Below are 20,552 nucleotides of genomic sequence, written 5' to 3'. Positions count from 1 at the left end.
CCTGCATGCAGGTGAACTAGAGTCTCTTCAATAACTTTTTGCATATGTTTCCCAAGCTTCTGAGTAAATGAACAGTTGAAAAACATCCCAAAATAAAAAGGGGCAACAGAACGCAAGGCCCTTGCTCTCTGCTTTCTTGCTATACCTAAAACATGTACAGAGGGAAGAGATTATAGGAGACAACGAAGCTCTTCCAGATCAGTGACCCAGCAAGCCAAGCAGCACACTAGCTAGATGAGACCTATCTCTCTGAAAATAAGACCATTTACTTCTAGATGTTAGAGGTCCTATACTGAAAAAGCCAATATGGTTAGAATGAAGGATCCGAAAAAAATGCAGATTCTAGTCCCTAAGCCATCCAGCGATATCCCTGTGTAGGATCATCTGTTAGTTTGCCTGAAGCATCTATTTGCAATAAACAAATTCTACAAATCTATGAATCACTTTCCTGCTTTGCTTCTAACTCCTTGGCCAAATTTTCCTCTAATATATGGCTCTCCTTTATTTTCTATTTGCACTTTCCAGTCATCCAGTGTGATCTGTTTCTCCTCAAGAGAGTTGCATAAAAACTTTCAATTTCTTCTTTTTCAGCATCTGTGGCTAAAGCATAGACTTCAACTTTTTGTTATTTTCATAGGTTTTCTGCAAAATTTGGCTGAATTATAGGCCACAACCCCTTGTGCTATGTCTTGCCTCATTGTTAAAAACTATTAGAAGAGAGCTCTACTATCTCTTCAAGACCAAAAGAGAACCATGGTGCAGACCATGTTAATGTCAAAAATTAGATTAAAGCTGAATAACTAAACTAATCATACTTCCAAAATATAATTTAAATAAAATTCATAAATATGATGTAAGGAACAAATCTGCATTACTAAACTCAAGTGAATCAGAGGAACTGTGGGTGGAAACCAGAGATATTTATTGGGGAAGAGTGCAGAAAGACTTCCTGGTACTCAAATTAAAAGAAGACCTTCAGTAAATGACTGATGAAACTCTAAACATTGGGAATGATAGATGAGAAGCAAAGGAAAAATCAACTATACTGTACTATGGTATTGCAGATTACCACGTATAGATGTGAAAGCTGGACAACGAAGAAAGTTGACAGGAAAGAAAACACTGATTCATTCATAACATGGTGTTGGAGGAGAGCTTTATGGATATCAAGAACCACCAGAAAGTCAAATAAGTAGTTCTGAGATTAAATCAAATGCAAATTTCCACTAGCAGCTAAGATAACTAACCTGAGGCTATTGTATTTTGGGTATACCATGAGAAAACAAAACTCACTGGAAAAGGCAATAAAGCTAGGAAAAATGAAAGGCAATAGGAAAAGAGAAAGACTGGACATGAAATCAGTATCAGAATCTACAGGAGAACATTAATTCATTGGTGTGACATATGTTGGAAGCAAACTGGCAAACCTAGACCCATCACTCTGTCCTCAGTTTTGCAGGACAGAGTGATTGTGAGCATGAACTGTAGTGCAGTGGTTAAACTGCAGCATTGCAGTCAAAACTTTGCTCACATCCTGAGTTTGACCCTGACAGGCTCAGGTAACTGGCTCAAGGTTCACTCAGCCTTCCATGAGGTCAGTAAAATGAGTACCCAGCGCGCGGGGGGGGGAGGCATGCTGTTGTTTGCATAATTATGTTATAAACCACCCAGGGAGTGCTGTAGCACTATAAGACAGTATATAAGTTGAAACAGCAACAGCATGAACTGAGGAAGAGGAGATTTATGAGCTCAATAGAGGATTAATGAGAAATAATGTAACAAAGTAACAAAACAAAACAAAACAAAACAGTAAATCTGTGGTTGGTTCAGTTAAGTGGCTCATGAGTCCTGCAATTCTATACTGGAATATGACACTGTGTGGCCTTTTATAGAAAAGCACACCAAAACAAATGTCTCTCAACAAGCAGAAAAGATGGATGATATATAAATATCCTTAGCAGAGATGATGACAGGGTGTTAATTAGAGAAATGTATTAAGCTGTACATCAATGCATGACTCCTTCTCTCTGTCTTCTGTAAATTACTATCATTTAAGAATTTGGCATCTTCACCCCCACAGGGTCACTGGCAGTGGTGAAGCACGGAGCTTGCTTGCAAAGTTTGCCCAACTCTATTTCAAATCTTTCCTGTACTCAAAATCACACCACACTTTCCCCAGTGCAGATGGTACAATGCGTGCAGAAATGGTGATGTAATAAATGTGGGAAGCCAAAGCATATTTTTATAAAGAAAATGGAACCGGTATGTTACCTGTGCCTGTAAATGGATTTGATGAACAGCTCATATGAAGGGTACACAAAACCTGATAGAGATCTATAGTCCTTTGAAATGTACGCCCCCTATGGAGTTTGGGAATCTCCCTTTCGGAAGTGTCCACTCCCCCTCTCTCATGTTCCTGTCACTGGCTTTTGTGGTCCTCCAGAGAAAAGAGGCCTGAACATTGCAACAGGTGAGTTATCTCAGCCTGTGCCAGATTTCTGCATGACTGAGAACCTTCATTTTCCAGAATTCTTGCATTATCATTCTTGAAAGCTTTGGATTCAAAGCTCCACAGAGTGTGTAACCACACAGAATTTTGTCTGAAGTTTCTGCATACTTCTCTGTATCGCACCCTGACATCTCAGTTGCTGCTCTGGTTCACACAGAAATGTTTACTTATCCCAGGAAGGTGCATTTCAAGTGTTCACACATCACAATCCTCTCTTGTCCCTCGCCCTTCTCTGCCATTATCTCCATCTCTTCCTACTCCTTTCACCAGCATTAAACCCCACCTCTTTTTATGTTTAGCAAGTGAAATAGTGCTGAAATGACAAGACAGGGTAAGCATTTGTATTGGTGCTCTGTCAGTTTATTACTACAGTGCAATACTAGCACTATAGCACTAAGCTAGGACAAAGAATAGTTTTAAAAGTACAATTTACAAATTGCATTTCAGTTGCAGTCCTTACCAGTGTGAGTGGAGGACAAGCAAAAGGAGTTGGGTTCATTCTCACACCACACTCCACTCTGTGCACTCTATGCATTATCAGTGATGTCACCTTGATGTCACCTGCCCCAAAGCAGCCAATCTCAAACCCCCCCCCCTTTTTTGGGTCACAACCCTTTTAGGAGCTCTTCTCGGGTTCCAGGAGCCCTTGCCAATCAAGGATAGAATATAAACAGATATCTTTCAGAAACGTCTCACATTTTTCAGTATGCCTTTCCACCATTAAAATAATCCTCCTCCTTTTTTTCCCCGAAGCTTGGTTTACTGGTTATAAATAGTATTTTTCCTTGGTATCTTACCTCATTTATATTCTATTACTGTATTCTATATCTGATGTGTTACAATGTTGTTATTACCGTCACTCTTAACAGTGTCTTTAATTGTAACATTGTCTGAGATACTTTTTTTAATCATTCAGAGATTATCCTTTAAGCTTTCAGAAATTTACAAATGAAATTTATGTATTTATCCTCCATATTAATCATGAACTAACTTAGTTCATTTAGTGTAGATCTTTATGAAGTCAAAATGGCATAATTCACACACAAGAGGGCAGAATTGATGGGTTCCAGAGAATCCAAAGGTTGGCAAAATGAATGAAAAAACAAACAAACACTCCTTTCTTTGTGAACAAACAAGGACCTGGCATGAGCACTATGTATATATAAATCTGTGGACTAACATTTCTGCTCCATGTATCTGAGGAAGTGGACTGTACTTCACAAAAGCTCACCACAGAACAACTCTTTTGTTTATGTTTTACATGTTTTAAGGATTGGGAGACCAAAAAGCAATTCAGCAAGGACTGCCAGCATGGGTTGCTGGCTGCCTTCTGAACGAAGAGAGAAAAGACAAGTGTGTGTGAGAGAGAGAGACCGAGAATGAAATAGAGATTACAAACTCTGGAGCATTCCTCATTGCAACACCTTGTCAAAATTCCCAGTTCTGCACACAAATTGGCGGTGTTCTGCCCAAAGGCCTTCAAGTTATTTGGACTTGAACACAAATCAATCACATTTAGAATATATTTTGCATTTTGTTTTGAAATGGAGATATATGGCATCAGGATCTTCTTTACGGGAAGAATGGCAGAATGCTGTGAATGGAGTCCCTGCCTCATGGTAGTGACTGACCTGGATTTTGCTGTAGACAAAGGTCCCAGGATGGGGCCAGAGGGGCAGCCTCCAAGAGAACTCCTTCCCCTAAGCGCCTTTGTAAGTGGCAGGGAATCCTCCACGGACTCCCACTGTGAGTTAAAATTTCCCCCTTTTCCTTTTCAATATATACAATCAACTATTTCCTTTAAAAGTCTTAAGTAGCATATAAAGCACAAAGGAGCTTATTCAAAAGGAACTTCGCCCTAAAACATTTCTAAGCACCTCTCAAGGATACTTTCCCTCCCAGTTCAGAGCCAAGCAGACCAGGAAGATAAGGAAAGGTCAGACTGACATTCCTAACACCCTTATACCAATTTAACCCTTTGTTCTCAAAACATTAAGCAGTTATTGTGTCCCACTATTGTATCTATATAATCAGTATAGTTTTTATGTTTTATATAAAATGCCAGGTGGTGCCATAAGACTAAAGGCTATGGAAGAAAAAATGTATGTAAACTATCAAAAAGCTAGGGCATTCAGTCTAATGATCTCAGCTTGATATAAGTGACATTCCTATAAAGGAATGGCCTTTCTTTATGGCAAGTTGTCATGATTTGAGTCTTAGACTCCTATCTCTTCCTTTTCTGAATAAAACTGTTATCTTTCAATAAACTCTCTCTCTCTCTATTATAAAATCCGAATTTCTGTGTTGGATTGTGGCTATTCTCTCTCTCTCCAGATACCCAAAAGGATTGGTTCCTGCAAGAGTAAAATGATCCTCTATTTTTACAACATCACAGTGTAGCAGGACATTTTTCTAATGGTTTGAAGCAGCAGCATGGGAACACAAGGAGATGAGAGGGCGGCTCTACCTCTTGCTGGTTTCAAGACATCCAGTTGTATAATTCAGCCTGGCAAGTCCCCACTGATTTAAGGGATTGGAAGTCTGTTCATTCTGAAAATTCCATCTCTTGTTACCAGCATTTATAAAATACATTTCCATTCAAAAATACCTGATTGAATCATTGGTCCATCAACCTTAGTATCTATTGTGTACACTGACTGACAGCAGCTCTTCAAAATTATCCCTACAGCCTCATCCAGAAATGTCAGACACTGACCTGAACTTCATATATATTGTGTTCATCTATCTATCTATCTATCTATCTATCTATCTATCTATCTATCTATCTATCTATCTATCTATCTATCTATCTATCTATCTATCTATCTATCTATCTATCTATCTATCTATCTATCTATCTATCTGTCTGTCTGTCTGTCTATCTGTCTGTCTGTCTGTCTGTCTGTCTGTCTGTCTGTCTGTCTGTCTGTCCGTCTGTCCGTCCGTCCGTCCGTCCGTCCATGCATCCATCCATCCATGCATCCATCCATGCATCCATCCATCCATCCATCCATCCATCCATCCATCCATCCATCCATCCATCCATCCATCCATCTATCCGTCTGTCTGTCTGTATACATAGATATAGATATAGTTATAGATATATGAACACAAAACACATCATCATTCATTAGTAATAGTAATACAAAGGCTAGAAGACAAGTGGTAGAAAGAGTATGAAGACGCAAGAAAGACAGAATGCGCCCAAGAGCATACCAGAAAGACCTGCTCTGAGTCTCTTCTAATCAAGCAGAGATCTTGGGAAAGTTACTTTTTTGGACGGTGACTCTTATAATCCTTCAGCGTTCAAGGCCATTAGGGATCCTGTGAATTTTCATGCAAATAAGTAATTTTCCCAAGACCAAAGTAGTCTCACCTGGGGAATGGAGAGGATGCAGAGTGCTACCTCCCCAGCCAATTCAAGAGGATGGAGATATGCTTTGAACTTGGTCCTGTACTTACTCCCACTCCTTCCGCCTGGCCTGTGGTGTGCTCTGCATCTTGTGTGCTTCATGGGCCTTGATGATATCCCGCTGTTCAATGAGACCACCTCGCCGGCGCTTGATGACTTCAGGACTGACGGGGATGAGCTGGCTCTGCCCCACATCAAAGGTGCTGCTCCCATCCAGACCCAAACTGGAATCTCTCTCCTGTGAGCGTAGTTCATAGAGGGCATCAAAGCTAGCAGTCCGTGAGACAAGAGGGTCTGTCAAGGTGTCTGGCTCCAGCAAGTTGCAAGACTGAGTGGAGTGCATCAAACCCAGACGGTGCTGCCGCCATGTCTCTTCTTCTGGCAAGGCCAGGGCACACCTCAAGGGGTTGCTGTCCAGTTCAGTAGATTCCCCAGCAGGGAAAGAGCCTCCCTCAGAAAGAATGTGAGCACTGATGGAGCATGGGCCAAGGCTGAGCATCATGAATGCTGTTGCAGAACATCACTCTAGAAAAGGAAGGGAAGATGTGTCATCAACAGGTATATGTCTGGAACTTCTTTTAAGCAGAAGGTTTTGGTTGCCAACTGGAGTGCAATATTTGTTTGTTTGTTTGTTTGTTTGTTTGTTTGTTTGTTTGTTTGTTTGTTTATTTATTTATTTATTTATTCCTCTTAGTAGTTGCCCTCTTAGTAGACCCATACACACACATAGCAATAATGTATGTACACAAAAGCATAAGACGATAAATCAACAATCATCAAGACCTTGATTCTACCCTACAAAGTGTAGTTGTATTAATACCTATCTTACACCTTCAGTGGTGCCATGTATTCCTATTTGCACATCTACAAGTCCAGGTGCACCCAACCCAATCTAAATTCAAACTTCAGTGAACCTGTCTAATCCTTCTTTAAAACTGCCAAAGCTGTTGGCCATCACTGCATCTTTAGCAATGCACTACATCCCAGAGCTTGGAAAAGTTACTTTGTTTGGACAACTGCCAGAGTCATGGTCCAAGAAAAATGTTTCCAAGCTCTGGATATATACTGTGGGAAACATAAAAGAGTTATGCTAATACAATTTGTTCAACCAGTCCCTGCTTGTGATAGATTTCAAGTTACACAATGTCGCACATCAGATAGAATGTTAAGGTCATATATCTTTATTTGCACAGACAGGGAGTAAAGTTATTCACTAATCTGCATGCAGAGCGTTACTTCAAGTCAACTGTGCCTTCAGCTTTTGTTCCTCCAGGTAACAAGATCCTCCCTTATCATTCTATAGAGAAGATGGAAGAGACAGTTTTAAGCCAGTTTCAAATACCTTCTGGTGAATTCTGCAGCCAATCCTTTTCTCTATGGGTTTTGGATTTAGGTCATAACAAGATGGATCAAATCTGTGATCAAAATGTCCAGCTTTCCCCCACTAAAATCTGTGCTAAGTTTTACAAGAAGAAATAATGCAAAATCACAATTAAGAGACACTAGGGAAATGAAAAGCATGTAATTAATCTGTAGATGTAGCATATGTCAGTAGGAAGGTGATCTTTCTAAACCTGTGTATGTGGTTTCTTTAATACAGGTGATTCGTCTCTCCAAAAAGATATTTCACAAACAAAAACAGCTAGTAGGGAAGGATGAGTTAGAGAAATTAGATCAATGATTGAAGAGATGGGGCCAGGAGGATCAAACACTTCCCTATGCCTTTTTCCCCAATCTGGGAACTAATAGATGTCCTCCTATGGCCATTTGTATGTCATGTCCCCTCCATGGGGTATGCAATAGCTTTATGTAGGACCTAGATGACGGAAAACAACATTGTGAAACATTTTCGGACCATCTCCCACTGTCCTGTAGTAGCCCTGACCTGTCTTGGAAGAACTTTGATGAGATCTGTTTCCATATGGCTGTGAATTTGGTTGCTTTGATTATTATGAATGGATCTCTCATCACTACTGATATACAATGTGAGTTTAATTGTGCTTAATGACTGGAAATTTTTCTTCAGACTCTGAAATTGAACAGAAAGACAGATTGAAACAGATTGGGAGAAAATCTCCCAAGCATGTCCCAAGCACATGCTTGGGAGAAAAAGATTAGGACGTAAAGTCAACAAAGTGGGAGTTTTAGCTAAAATTAGATAAAAATTAGGGTTCAACTTTAGTGGGTGGCACTGAAAATGTTACTTTTATATATGAGTTACTTCATTTCTTTTTCACGGGCTGAAGTTGGTCTTGTCCAGCTTACAAAAAACATGGTACCTTACATCATAGTTATAAGTTTCAGAAGAAGAGTCTATCTTTATTCATAAATACCAGCCATAAGCCTGGAATTTCCTGCATGCTAACTGGAGCTAAAAACCAGTGGTCTCCAACCTTGGGCCTCCAGATGTTCTTGGACTACAGCTCCCAGAAGCCTTCACCACCACCTCTGCTGGCCAGGATTTCTGGGAGTTGAAGTCCAAAAACATCTGGAGGCCCAAGGTTGGGGACTACTGCTATAAACAACTGGAGACTGCCTTTGAAGAGATGTGCAAAAGGCTGTCTTATAGTCTGTCTGTCCTCAAAGAGCTGGGAGAAAAAAAATACTCAGAACCTCACTCATCCCCCATCTAAACTCAGAGTTTCACTTTCTGATCTCTGCAGCACCTCATACAGAAATGGTTTATCCAGAATGCAGCGAACCAAAAGAAGTGAAGTCACTAACCAACCAAGGTGATAAAGGGTTCCAGGAAGCAGCTCTGGAAATAACTAAAATACCACGAAGAGCTCTGCAGATCTCCTCAGTGCACTGAACTGCTCCAAAGGGTAGTGCCTTTATATTATTAATGGCTGATTAAAGGTATCACTTATTTCTGCTATGGTAAAGGGTAGTGCAGGTAACGAAGGGTTCTGTGAAGCATGAAAGACCTCAGAGGCACGCCAAAAAGATGGAAAAACCAGGAAATTAAATAGGAAAGAAGCCAGAATGCTTATAAAGATATGCAGACTGCATCCTGGTTGTGTTCTCCATCCTCATCAAGAGAACAGGTGAAATCAGGAACGATCAGCACCATAGCCAGCTCATTATGGAACTGGTCAGTCAGAATACAGTAATTGATGACCATATCAACATTAGCCCTAGGCTTTGTTAGCCAGTTGCACTACTAAGCTGACCATATCTTCCAAGGAAGCTTGCTGTAGGAGGTAGTACAAATTAATCACTTAGCTGTGTTTTCCTTGGAATTTAATTGGATCCTTAAAGGGAAAGTGATATTCCACCAATCATCAGGACTCAGCCGCAAGCTTTAATTTTAGTGACGGGTGGTTAGGTCTATCAAACTACACATGGGAGCTTATCTATTGAAGGCTTCTACAAAACCAATATATAAACTAGAAGAATAAAGTTAAGTTTTCTAGAGAAGATCCTCTAACCCAGCTTGAGTAAATTAGACCAGCCCAGAACAAAACTTTCTCTCATGCACTCTGTGGAACAGATGCATTTTTCCAAACGCTTCCTTGCCCACTGGTCCTCAGTCTTTCCCAGAATAGTAGAGGAGCAAAGTTGCCTTATTACAGCTGCTTAATAAACACCGAACAAAGCAAAAGAAATGCAAGACAGCATCTCAAGCAGTAGGTGGTGCTGCACCTCTAGATACAAAACTCTCCCTGGTACCTGTATCATTCACTTTGGCTCCTATAGGCTTTACTCTCTGGCCTGATCATGTTTGCAAGGACAACATTTCTAATGAATCAGACAGTAATGTGTGTGGCTAGACAGCAGTGGAACAGAATGAATGCATTTGAAAAGATGTCAAGGATCTATAATGTGGAGGAACAAACAAAAGAGTGAACTGCTCCAGTAGGGCTTCTTTGTAACAGCAAGACTTTCACCAAGGAAATAATAGAGCCACCCTGGATCAGCTGTAGGGCTGAAACAGCCTATGTCAATGCAGTAACAGTACAGAGTCTAGAAAACTCCCAGTTCATGTCCCAGTTGATCCTGGACTCAGTGGGTGACGGCTGGATAGAATGTTCATTGTGCATTGTGTGCAACCCATATTGAAGAATACAGAGACCATGGATTGTTTTGGTACTAGTGTCCACACTGGCACCTCCTTTCAATGTGATTTGATTCAACCCACAGCCCTCAGTCCCTCCCATTGACCTCCAGCTCTACTTTTATGGTTCATTCTGAAGCCTGTGGGTTGTTTAAAGGTGTTACATGCTGTTAGGGGAAAGGGACAGTTTTCCAAACTTCTCCATAATGTACAAACACATACAAACTTACTACAGAAACATGTTAGTGTGCTGTAGTTCATATGAGTTGCTTCTATTTCATATCAATTTTATCTTCTTCTTTTTGCTCACTCAGAGGTGATCCAGTACTAAACTATCAATGCAGTGATAAGGTGACCTAGCACTAAACTTGGCAGCTTGTTTTTCAAAAATGTTTGTTAAAATTACTTTGCTCAAATAGGAAGAAAGATCTAGGGTGTTCCCATTGTTTAAAATATCATTCCTGACTTAGTACATCACCAGAATGCCACCCACAGTCAAACACTCTGTCCTGTTGCAGAATAAAGCAACTGGTCACATGAAGAAAACACTGTTCAAATAACTCTGGCTATTAAAAAAAGTAAAATCTGACAGCGGCAGTGAAGAAACTATGCACGTGAAGCAAAAAGGGCCAGGCTTATTCACATTGGCCTTTAAAAAAATGCATCCATTCAACTTCCACAGTAAATCCTGTACTATTTGCCAGTGTAATTGCAGCCTGAGTAAACAAGATACCGAAAAACAAGAGTGTACCGAAACTACAGCCGGTGAAAAATGAGGTGACCACATTGCTCTCTGTTGTGTGTTTTGTTGACCACTTTATATCTGTCCTAGGTCAACTGCCCTGGATTTCAAACTGTCCCTTGTGGGCAGTTAAAGCTGTTGGTGCTCACCTAAAGCCACATAATGATTGGAGGTCAGAGCTAGTGATGCATGTGGTCTAAATGGACATATTTGTTTAGCTTCAGGTCCTTTCGGGAGTGCCTCTTTTGCTTTTATGCTTTTCATACACTGGTCCTTTTCTTGTACACAAAAGGGACAACCTCCTTCAAGTCAGCGTTTTCTTTGAAGCTCCCATAGGAGGCCAGGCTGGCGCCATCTTTGCTAACTTTCCACAAGCCGGTGAAAATCTGCAAGCTTTTTCTTAGTGACTGTCTGTCTGAGTGGGGTTTTAAAATGAGTTATTATGCCTTACTGCTTTGAATATGTTTTAGGTGTTGCTTTTCTCTTCCATTTTTTAAGAATGGTATTTGTCACAGAGTTCCAACCAATCCAGCCCTGTTTTACAGATTGTATGTTCTGATTGGCTACTGATAACTGTTATGCTCTTGTATAAAAAATGTTCAGGTAACTCGACAAAGGGTAAAAGAAAGGTTAAACAGTAGAAGGAAATGTATTCTTCATAGAGGGATACATGAAAACACTCAAATATTTTGTACTCCTCTTTTGTTGATACAATTCATTTGTGTTTAAGAGGATCTCTTTCTGTAATGACTGAAAGAGCACACAAACATACACGCAAAGCACCTCATTCATGTTTTCCTCTTCTTTGTGTAAACATGAAAATACCATCTCTAGTCAGGATACCTGAAGGTATCTGATGCGTCCCGCCAGCAAGAAAAATAAAATTGTTGGGGACCCAGAACAAGGTTTTTCTGGGGCACCACTGACTATGGACATCTTTCCCCAATGCCATTAGATTGGTCTCTTCTTAGTTATGATTTAGGTGAGCCACTGTAACTATTTAACATGTGGCTTTTGAGTAACAATGGTCAGAATCCTCTTGGTTAGTTATGCTGGTGAATGAATAATGGTATCAACTACAACAGCAAATTGCTACTAATTAACAAATCCCTTATTTTGTACCAGTTGCATAAGTTAGTGCATGACAAGGTATGCTAGCAGCAGTTCACATTGTGATTAATACTGTTATGCCTATACCAACATATCAACAAAACTAACCAATAGAATTTTGTTAATGAGATATAATTATGTTCTGTTTTTACGTATGTTTTTCTGTTATTTTTTATTTATTTAGCATTTATTTCTTTATTATAATATTGTTTCACATTTTTTAATTTATATGTTGCTTTTGTGCCCATTTTTAACTGAAAGACAACTAATAGTTTTGTACATAAGTATACATGATCTACTTCATAATCTATTGTGTACATTTCCAAAGTTGTTGTGTGTTGAAAGGAATCTTAGTGGCCCTACTAATACATGCTGAAGTACAACAGGTGGCACAGTTTGTCCATTCCCGATTGTCCCCTAAAATACACACCTTCAGGAGAGGGTTGGGTGCCATGTTGGGCAATGCAGTTCAGCAGAGGTTACTCTGAGGCCCTCAGCAGCATTTCATGCCAACTATGTCTATGTTACAGATGTGAATCTTGCAGTGCCTCAAGAGAAAACTCAAATTTTAGTATGAGATTTTTTTTTCATGTGGGGAAAAATTATCATGGGATTTCTTGCCATCTTTACGCATTTTCATGCAGGAAATGAAAGCATGCCCAGAATTGAAAGACTCTCTTGCATGAGGTGGCATCTTTTATGCACAATACTGTAAGCTGACATTTTGTGCAGAATAAAACCTTGCCCTGCACAAAATGCTTTGATTTGTGGAAAAACAAACAAAAGATTTATATCATTAAAACCATAAAGGTTTGTTATTGAACTGTCCTTCAAATAACAATGGGTATCTGTAGAATAGTGGCTTTCTTCATCAATCGTAGCTGGAATAGACAGATACATTATGGTTCTACTCTACTGTCTTCTGCACAGAAAAACAACCCCTGCATACATGCATCACATGCAACTTAGAAAACAAGTTTTGAAAATGCCACTTAAAATTGTTTTGGTTTGGGAAATCCCATCCTATTCCTTCCAAATGCGATCAAAGTCGCCACAAAAGTGTCACTCAAAGCCAGATCTGATCTTGTTCTACTGCATGGGGGCAGGGGGAGAATTCTATCCACCACAGGATATTTTTAAAAATCTTACACAGTCTAGAAAATGGCATCTATGAAATTCCATCTATGGAATTGTTTTTCTGGCAGGAATTTCTCCATATTTCATGCCGACTATCCCCAATCCTGTGCCAAATTCCAGTGGACTTTATAGAGGAATTGATTGATTCTATGCAGCATATTATCATTTCTGTGCAGAAAAACTGGAAAAAAGAAAGAGACTGGTCACCTTTTTCTCACAGCGGTGCTGAGAGTTTACACTTAAAAGGTTCTTATCTTCAGTGTGATCTATTTTATCTCTCACTTGAAGGATCCTCCTGTTCACATTGGATATGTTTATTCTCCTGTGAGAAGGGTCCATACAAGTTTTTGGATTGCTGGTTTACTTATGTTTAAGTGTAGCCAGTTTACTTTTGAATAAGGTTTATGCTGCTTACTTACAATTAAGGAGGCAGTGGTACCAATACTGACACGAGGGGCAAACATTGTGGTAAAGGTTGAGAGACAGAAGGGAGGTAACCTCCCCCACATTTTCCCCAGCTTTCTCTTCAGCGGGGGCTCTGCTGGAGCTTCCCTGTCTTGTGGGGGCAGAGGCCATGGAGTTGCCATAGCTCCCTTCCCCACCTTTTCTTGCAGCCATCATTCAGCCAGCCACAGTGGCTTTCTTTTTTGCTGTTGTTGTTAAATAAAATAAGTGGCATATTGAAAGAGCAATGCATTAGCCTAGCAAGGTATTAAAATTCTACTGCATTACTTAGAGTAATATTTTAAAAAGAAGAAGAAGAAGACAATAGAGGAAAGGGTTTCTCCATTCTCCCTGTTAATATCACAACCCACCTATTATGTCACAGAGTTGTCACCTCTGATAATGCCACTCACAGCTCCATCTGTGTGTAAACAAGTTTTGCTCATAGGCTACACAATGGGATAATCAGGTTTTAATCATAAAACTGAATCATGCCAAAAAAACAGAAGCACCTAGCTCTGTAGGAGTGGGACAGCTCCTAAAGAGGCAGGATGAGCTGCTCTAAGTAGAAACAGGTGTGGGTGACACAATTTGGTTCAAACCAAGCCATACCAGTAACAATCCAAGTACTATGTATATACCCATCTAGATAGGCCCTCAGTATGGCAAGCCAGAGAAATTCACTGAGAACACTTTTTTTGTTTGTTTGCTTGCTTGCTTCCCTGGAATATTAATTGCATCCTTAGTCTGCTCTTATCATTAGCATAGTAGAAGGCATGAAGGGATGCTTCACCAGCTTTTTCCCCTCGCTCAACTGTCTCCCAGCAACAGCTCTTCCATCAGGCTGAGGTCAGGGAGAAAAGAGCGGCAAGGCCATGTCATCAACTCTGCAGAAAACCCACCTCCGCCAGGATCAACACTCCAACTATCTCTCAACTACAACAGCCTGTCCATCAGGACATAGCAAAGAAGACAACTCCTTTTTGGTGTGTGCTTTGCTGACAAAATTACCAGTCCTACACCATGCACAAGGTTCCTCCTCTCCTTTAACTGCCTCCATTCCAATTAATCATGATTTTAAAACTAGCTCTAAAGTAATGACTGAATTTGCTTTATCTTCAACTCTTTATCTTCCTCTTCAAACCCCATTTTTCTGGTTTTTAGAATGTAAGCCTAGGGCGTAACAACTATTTTATTACTGATCTTTGCAAGGCACACTTTGGGGGGGGGGGTGCTTTTGGTGTACTTTGAATTAAGTAATAAACATGACCACAAATCCTTTGCCACTTCTTGAGGTTCCCTGGCAGTCATGCTGGAATTCTTGGGCAGACAAATCAATAAAGAAAAGCTTGCCAGAAAGCTAGACATTTGAAATGGATAAGGATTCTGCTAAGTTCTGTTTCCTAATGTGTTCAGGCTGATTGTGTATCTTCCCAGACCACATAAACATTTTGGGCAGAATGAAATACTCACCAGTCTGAGAAGTCCCATCTTTTAATATGTTCACTGGCTTTTAATCTTTGAGGTATCCTGTCTGCATATAAACTAACTTGGATGTCTGAAACTCAATCTTCATCAAACTTGGAAGAATTGTAGAGGAGAGCCAGGGGTAGCCTCTCTGTGATTTTTGTGTCTCTAGGTGCCCGGGTGAAACTTTCCTGAGGGGGTTACTTGTAAATGTATGACTCAGACATCCAAAATCCAATCTTCACCAAACTTCCAGTGCTTGTAGAAGAGTCAGAGGAAGCTTCCCTGTGAATTTAGTGTCTCTAGGTGCTGGGGGGGGACATTTTATAGTTTTAAAGTCCAAAATGAATAGATGGATTGATTTGTCAATTCACCCAGAAAAAAAAATGTAAATTTGTAATTTGTGATTCATTGACCAAATCATGAATCAAAATGAATCATTATTTTTCTGATTCATGCCCATCTCTAATTGTTATTATTACTATTTTCCCCCCTACTGCCCAGGGTCTTTAGACAAAGATGAGTCACCCACCTCAGCTGTAGCTATTTCTAGGATTCAAGCATAGGAGAGTGAAGGGAATGAGTTGGTAGTTTTTCTTTTTGTCTGTTTGTTTCATTAATTATCTGTTAGATTGTTAATGTTTTTAAGTTTGTATGTTATAATGATAATAATTAAAGAAAACCTATCCCTTTGAGAGTGATACTCTCCTGTTCCAACATGTTTTCTTTAGGAATTAAGTCCGGGTGACAGATAGTTAGTTGGGCAGATGAGTCCCTAATACCTACTTTTTACCATTGATAAAAATCATCTCTCCAAAGCTTTCCAGTAAGTTTCGATCACACTTGATTAAATAACATTGTCTCACTCTGCCCTTGGGAAGCTCTGGGCTCTCTGCCAATTCCATTCCCTTAGCAACAGTGCAGCAGTTAGAGGCTTCAACTGCTGATGGCTGAAGGCAAAATACTTTTTTAGGCTAACTGAAATTTCTATTTTTTATGAGTTTCACAATGGGACCAAAAATGTCCTTCTTTACCACAAGCATAACATTGCTTATTTGCCCTATGTTCAGAGTAAAGGGATTTAGTAGTTTTTCCCTCAGGATTATTCAATCTCAGTAGACTTTGCTCTGAAAATGAAGGCCTTGCTTTAAAATGACTTTCCTTAATGTAAGTATGACTGAGATAATTTTTTTACTGGATTGGGATGCCCTCTTACTGTTGTCCCAAACTTTTCTATCTATTTTTACCTCAGAGAATCAAGGATCTTTGATCCCACTAATAGAATCAGCATATTCAGACGCCTCTTGCCTTTTTAGGATCCTTGTCCTTAACAAGACAGCACAACTCCTCTGGTAAAATTGAATAAAATTGTTCTAATCCAAACACATTTATCATTTGTTCTAAGGAGGTGACCCATTCCTGTTCTACCCACTTATTAAGATACTGAATTAAACGTGCCCCAAGTTGAGCAAAAGACTCCTCAGGTTTCTTCGAAATTGATCAAAATGTTCTCCTGAGATACTCTGAATTAATCCCAAATTGGGAATACACCATCTTTCGGTAAGCCTGAAAATCTATAGTTTGTTGAAGAGGCATCTGTGAATAGATCTCAGATAAAACTTCCTCTATCTATGACCTTAAAATTATCATCCTCCCATCAGCTTTGACCCCGAAGTCCCAACTAGCTCTCTCAAAGGAAATCAGGAAAGATTCAGGATAATCTCCTTTCCGATAGTGGGGAAATTTCTTTAGATCGATATTTGAGGGATTTCCCACACTGGTATTATTATTATTATTATTATTATTATTATTATTATTATTATTATTATTATTATTATTATTATTATTATTATTATTATTATTATTATTATTATTATTATTATTATTATTGTCGTCGTCGTCGTCGTCGTCGTCGTCAGCAGCAGCAGCAGCAGCAGCAGCAGCAGCAGTATGGGCAGGTATTTCCAATTTCTTCATCTCACTTTGGAACTGCATTTCTCTTTGCCTGGTTTCTTGTTCAAATTCCCTTTTCCTTTCAAGTTCTCTGAATTTTTCTTTTTCCAATTCTAATTGGTTTTTCATAGCTAAGTCCTTCAGTTTAAATTCCTGTTCCAGCTCCCATTTTTCAAAATCTTAGGAGCTTTGGATACAGTGGTGCCTCGCACAACGATGTTAATTGGTTAAAAAAAAAACCCCGTTCTGTGAAACATCGTATTCCACAAACCTTATCTCCCTCTACTCACGGTCTGGAAAGCTGTCCAGAATGTTGAACTAGCCGGTTTTGCCTCTTTCTTTCTCTTCCCCCCCCTCCAAACTTAGACATAAATAGATATCTGAAGTGAAGCTATATGGACTATATTTATTATATCTAGGTTGCATCCTCTTTGGAAAAAAATTCTCTTTATTAATAACGCTGACTTTTTGTCTGACTTAAAATATACAGTGGTGCCTTGCTTAAAGATGTTAATTGGTTCCAAAAAACCCATCGCTATGGGAAAACATCGTTAACCGAAACACCATTTCCCATAGGAATGCATTGAAAACCGGTTAATCCATTCCAATGGGAACGGATTGCCGTCCTTAAGAGAAAATCCCCATAGGAAACATCGTTGAGGGAAATGCGGTTCCCCAGTTGAAATGCATTGAAGCCGATTCAATGCATTTGAATGGGTTTGCGAAGTCCCTTTTCGCTCCTGTAAAAGTGTCTTAAACTGTTTGAAAAGTGTTTTAAATGCTTCCTATCGTTAGCCCACCTCCTGAAACCTATGCAAACTTAATTTGGTGTTCTGAGGCGTCCTTAATTTTTGGTGATTTTTTGTTTTCTCCATTGAAAGCCATTGGACGGTCCATCCAATGGCTTTCAATGGAGAAAACAAAAAATCACCAAAAATTAAGGACGCCTCAGAACAACACCAAATTAAGTTTGCATACGTTTCACAAGCTGGACTATCGATGCCAAGCATTTAAAATAGGTTTCAAACAGTTTAAGGCACTTTTACAGGAGCAAAAAGGGACATCGGAAAGAGCTTCAAAAGCAGGGAAACGGAGATCAAAGAGCCCTTTCCGATGTCCCTTTTCGCTCCTGTAAAAGTGCCTTAAACTGTTTTAAAAGTGTTTTAAATGCTTGCAATCATTAGCCCACCTCCTGAAACGTATGCAAACTTAATTTGGTGTTGTTCTGAGGCGTCCTTAATTTTTGGTGATTTTTTGTTTTTTCTCTCATTGAAATGCATTGGACAGACAGTTCAATAGAGTTAGTCCAGCTAGTGAAATGTATGCAAACTTAATTTGGTGTTGTTCTGAGGCGTGCTTAATTTTTGGTGATTTTTTGTTTTCTCCATTGAAAGCTATTGGACGGTCCATAAGAGCATGCGCCAAAGTCCTTATGATTAATTAAAGTTTATCTTCTCTTCTGAAGGCTTGACACAGATGTCCCTTTTTGACTCCTTTCAATCAGACTGGAAACTCCGACTGACAAAAGAAATAAAGCAAATGGGTTTTTCTATCAAAGCTCTCTTGGTGATGGGTCATGACTGTGCTAAAGCAACCCTCAAACAGGGAACCTGGGGCATAGAACTTCAAGAGCATATGCACCAGTCATGTAAATACAGTGTTGTTACTAATAATGCTTTTACAATATCTTCATATTTGACTAGCACAATGTCAACAAAGACCAGAAGAGCCTTCACATTGGTGAGACTTAATGTTTTACCCTATAAGCTCGTGGAGGGAAGATTTCAACATATACCTATCTCAGATTGCCTGTCTCCATGTAACAATGGCCAAGTGGAAAGTGTAGGTCATGTTTTACTGTACTGCCTTTTCTATAGAGATCTACACACCAACCTCTTGAGCCCAATTATTCTCAGATATCCAGGGAGACCTGGTGAATTTTACATCAAGCTACTTCTTTCTGATCAAGACTCCCTTATTGCACACACTGCAGCAAACTTTTGTGCAGCAGCAATGGCACAGCGTTCCCTTGTAGTCTCCTGAGGTCATAGGTTCACTGGTTTTAGCATGAGGTTGGTTTATTGTTGAGTGTAGAGAAATTTTGTGGTCCCAACGGAAGGTACAAAATGTTTACAAATGTTTACAGATATGTAGGAAGGTCTCCCTTCTTCATGGATTGCTGCCTTGTCGTGGCGAAGGGGCTTGAGTAACTCAGAGAAACTATGGGCTATGCCGTGCAGGGACACCCAAGACGGACAGGACATAGTGGAGAGTTCGGACTAAACGCAATCAACCTGGAGTAGGAAATGGCAAGCCACTCCAGTATCTTTGCCAAGAACGCCCCATGATCAGAAACAAAAGGCTAAAAGATATGACGCTGGAAGATGGGCCCCTCAGGTCGGAAGGCGTCCAACATGCTACTGAGGAAGAGCGGAGGACAACTACAAGTAGCTCCAGAGCTAATGAAGTGGTTGGGCCAAAGCCGAAAGGACGCTCAGCTGTGGACGTGCCTGGAAGTGAAAGGAAAATCCAATGCTGCAAAGAAAAATACTGCATAGGAACCTGGAATGTAAGATCTATGAACATTGGGAAGCTGGAGGTGGTCAAACAGGAGATGGCAAGAATAAACATCGACATCCTGGGCATCAGTGAACTAAAATGGACAGGAATGGGCGAATTCAGCTCAGATGATTATCATATCTACTATTGTGGACAAGAATCCCGTAGAAGGAATGGAGTAGCCCTCATAGTCAACAAAAGAGTGGGAAAAGCTGTAATGGGATACAATCTCAAAAATGATAGAATGATGTCAATACGAATCCAAGGCAGACCATTCAACATCACAATAATCCAAGTTTATGCACCAACCAGCATTGCTGAGGAGACTGAAATTGAACAATTCTATGAAGATTTACAACACCTTCTAGAACTGACACCAAAGAAAGATGTTCTTCTCATTCTAGGGGACTGGAATGCTAAAGTAGGGAGCCAAGAGATAAAAGGAACAACAGGGAAGTTTGGCCTTGGAGTTCAGAACGAAGCAGGACAAAGGCTAATAGAGTTTTGTCAAGAGAATAAGCTGGTCATCACAAACACTCTTTTCCAACAACACAAGAGGCGACTCTATACATGGAAATCACCAGATGGGCAATATCGAAATCAGATTGATTATATTCTCTGCAGCCAAAGATGGAGAAGCTCTATACAGTCAGCAAAAACAAGACCTGGAGCTGACTGCGGTTCTGATCATCAGCTTCTCATAGCAAAATTCAAGTTTAGACTGAAGAGATTAGGAAAAACCACTGGGCCACTCAGGTATAATCTAAACCAAATCCCTTATGAATACACAGTGGAAGTAAAGAACAGATTTAAGGAACTAGATTTGGTGGACAGAGTGCCTGAAGAACTTTGGATAGAGGCTCGTAACATTGTCCAGGAGGCAGCAAGGAAAACCATCCCAAAGAAAAGGAAATGCAAGAAAGCAAAGTGGCTGTCCAACGAGGCCTTAGAAATAGCAGAGAGGAGAAGGGAAGCAAAATGCAAGGGAGATAGGGAAAGTTACAGGAACTTGAATTCAGACTTCCAAAGAATAGCAAGGAGAGACAAGAGGGCCTTCTTAAATGAACAATGCAAAGAAATAGAGGAAGATAACAGAAAAGGAAAGACCAGAGATCTGTTCAGGAAAATTGGACATATTAGAGGAACATTTTGCGCAAAGATG

At 39.9% G+C, this 20,552-nt stretch overlaps 1 protein-coding gene across 1 annotated transcript in view; it reads right to left on the bottom strand.

Moving 5' to 3' along the window:
* The window catches only part of CACNA1E (calcium voltage-gated channel subunit alpha1 E), a 509,386-nt gene that overhangs the window by 450,829 nt on the left and 38,005 nt on the right, over positions 1–20,552 (bottom strand). Inside the window, exon 2 of the mRNA XM_072998149.2 lies at positions 5,972–6,446. Within this exon, the coding sequence (XP_072854250.2) occupies positions 5,972–6,423 (452 nt within the window). The 5' untranslated portion in view covers positions 6,424–6,446. The remainder of the gene's footprint in view (positions 1–5,971; positions 6,447–20,552) is intronic.

This window comes from Pogona vitticeps, chromosome 4, assembly GCF_051106095.1.
Source record: "Pogona vitticeps strain Pit_001003342236 chromosome 4, PviZW2.1, whole genome shotgun sequence".
NCBI lineage: Eukaryota > Metazoa > Chordata > Lepidosauria > Squamata > Agamidae > Pogona > Pogona vitticeps.
This window is presented reverse-complemented; position numbering and strand designations above follow the sequence as displayed.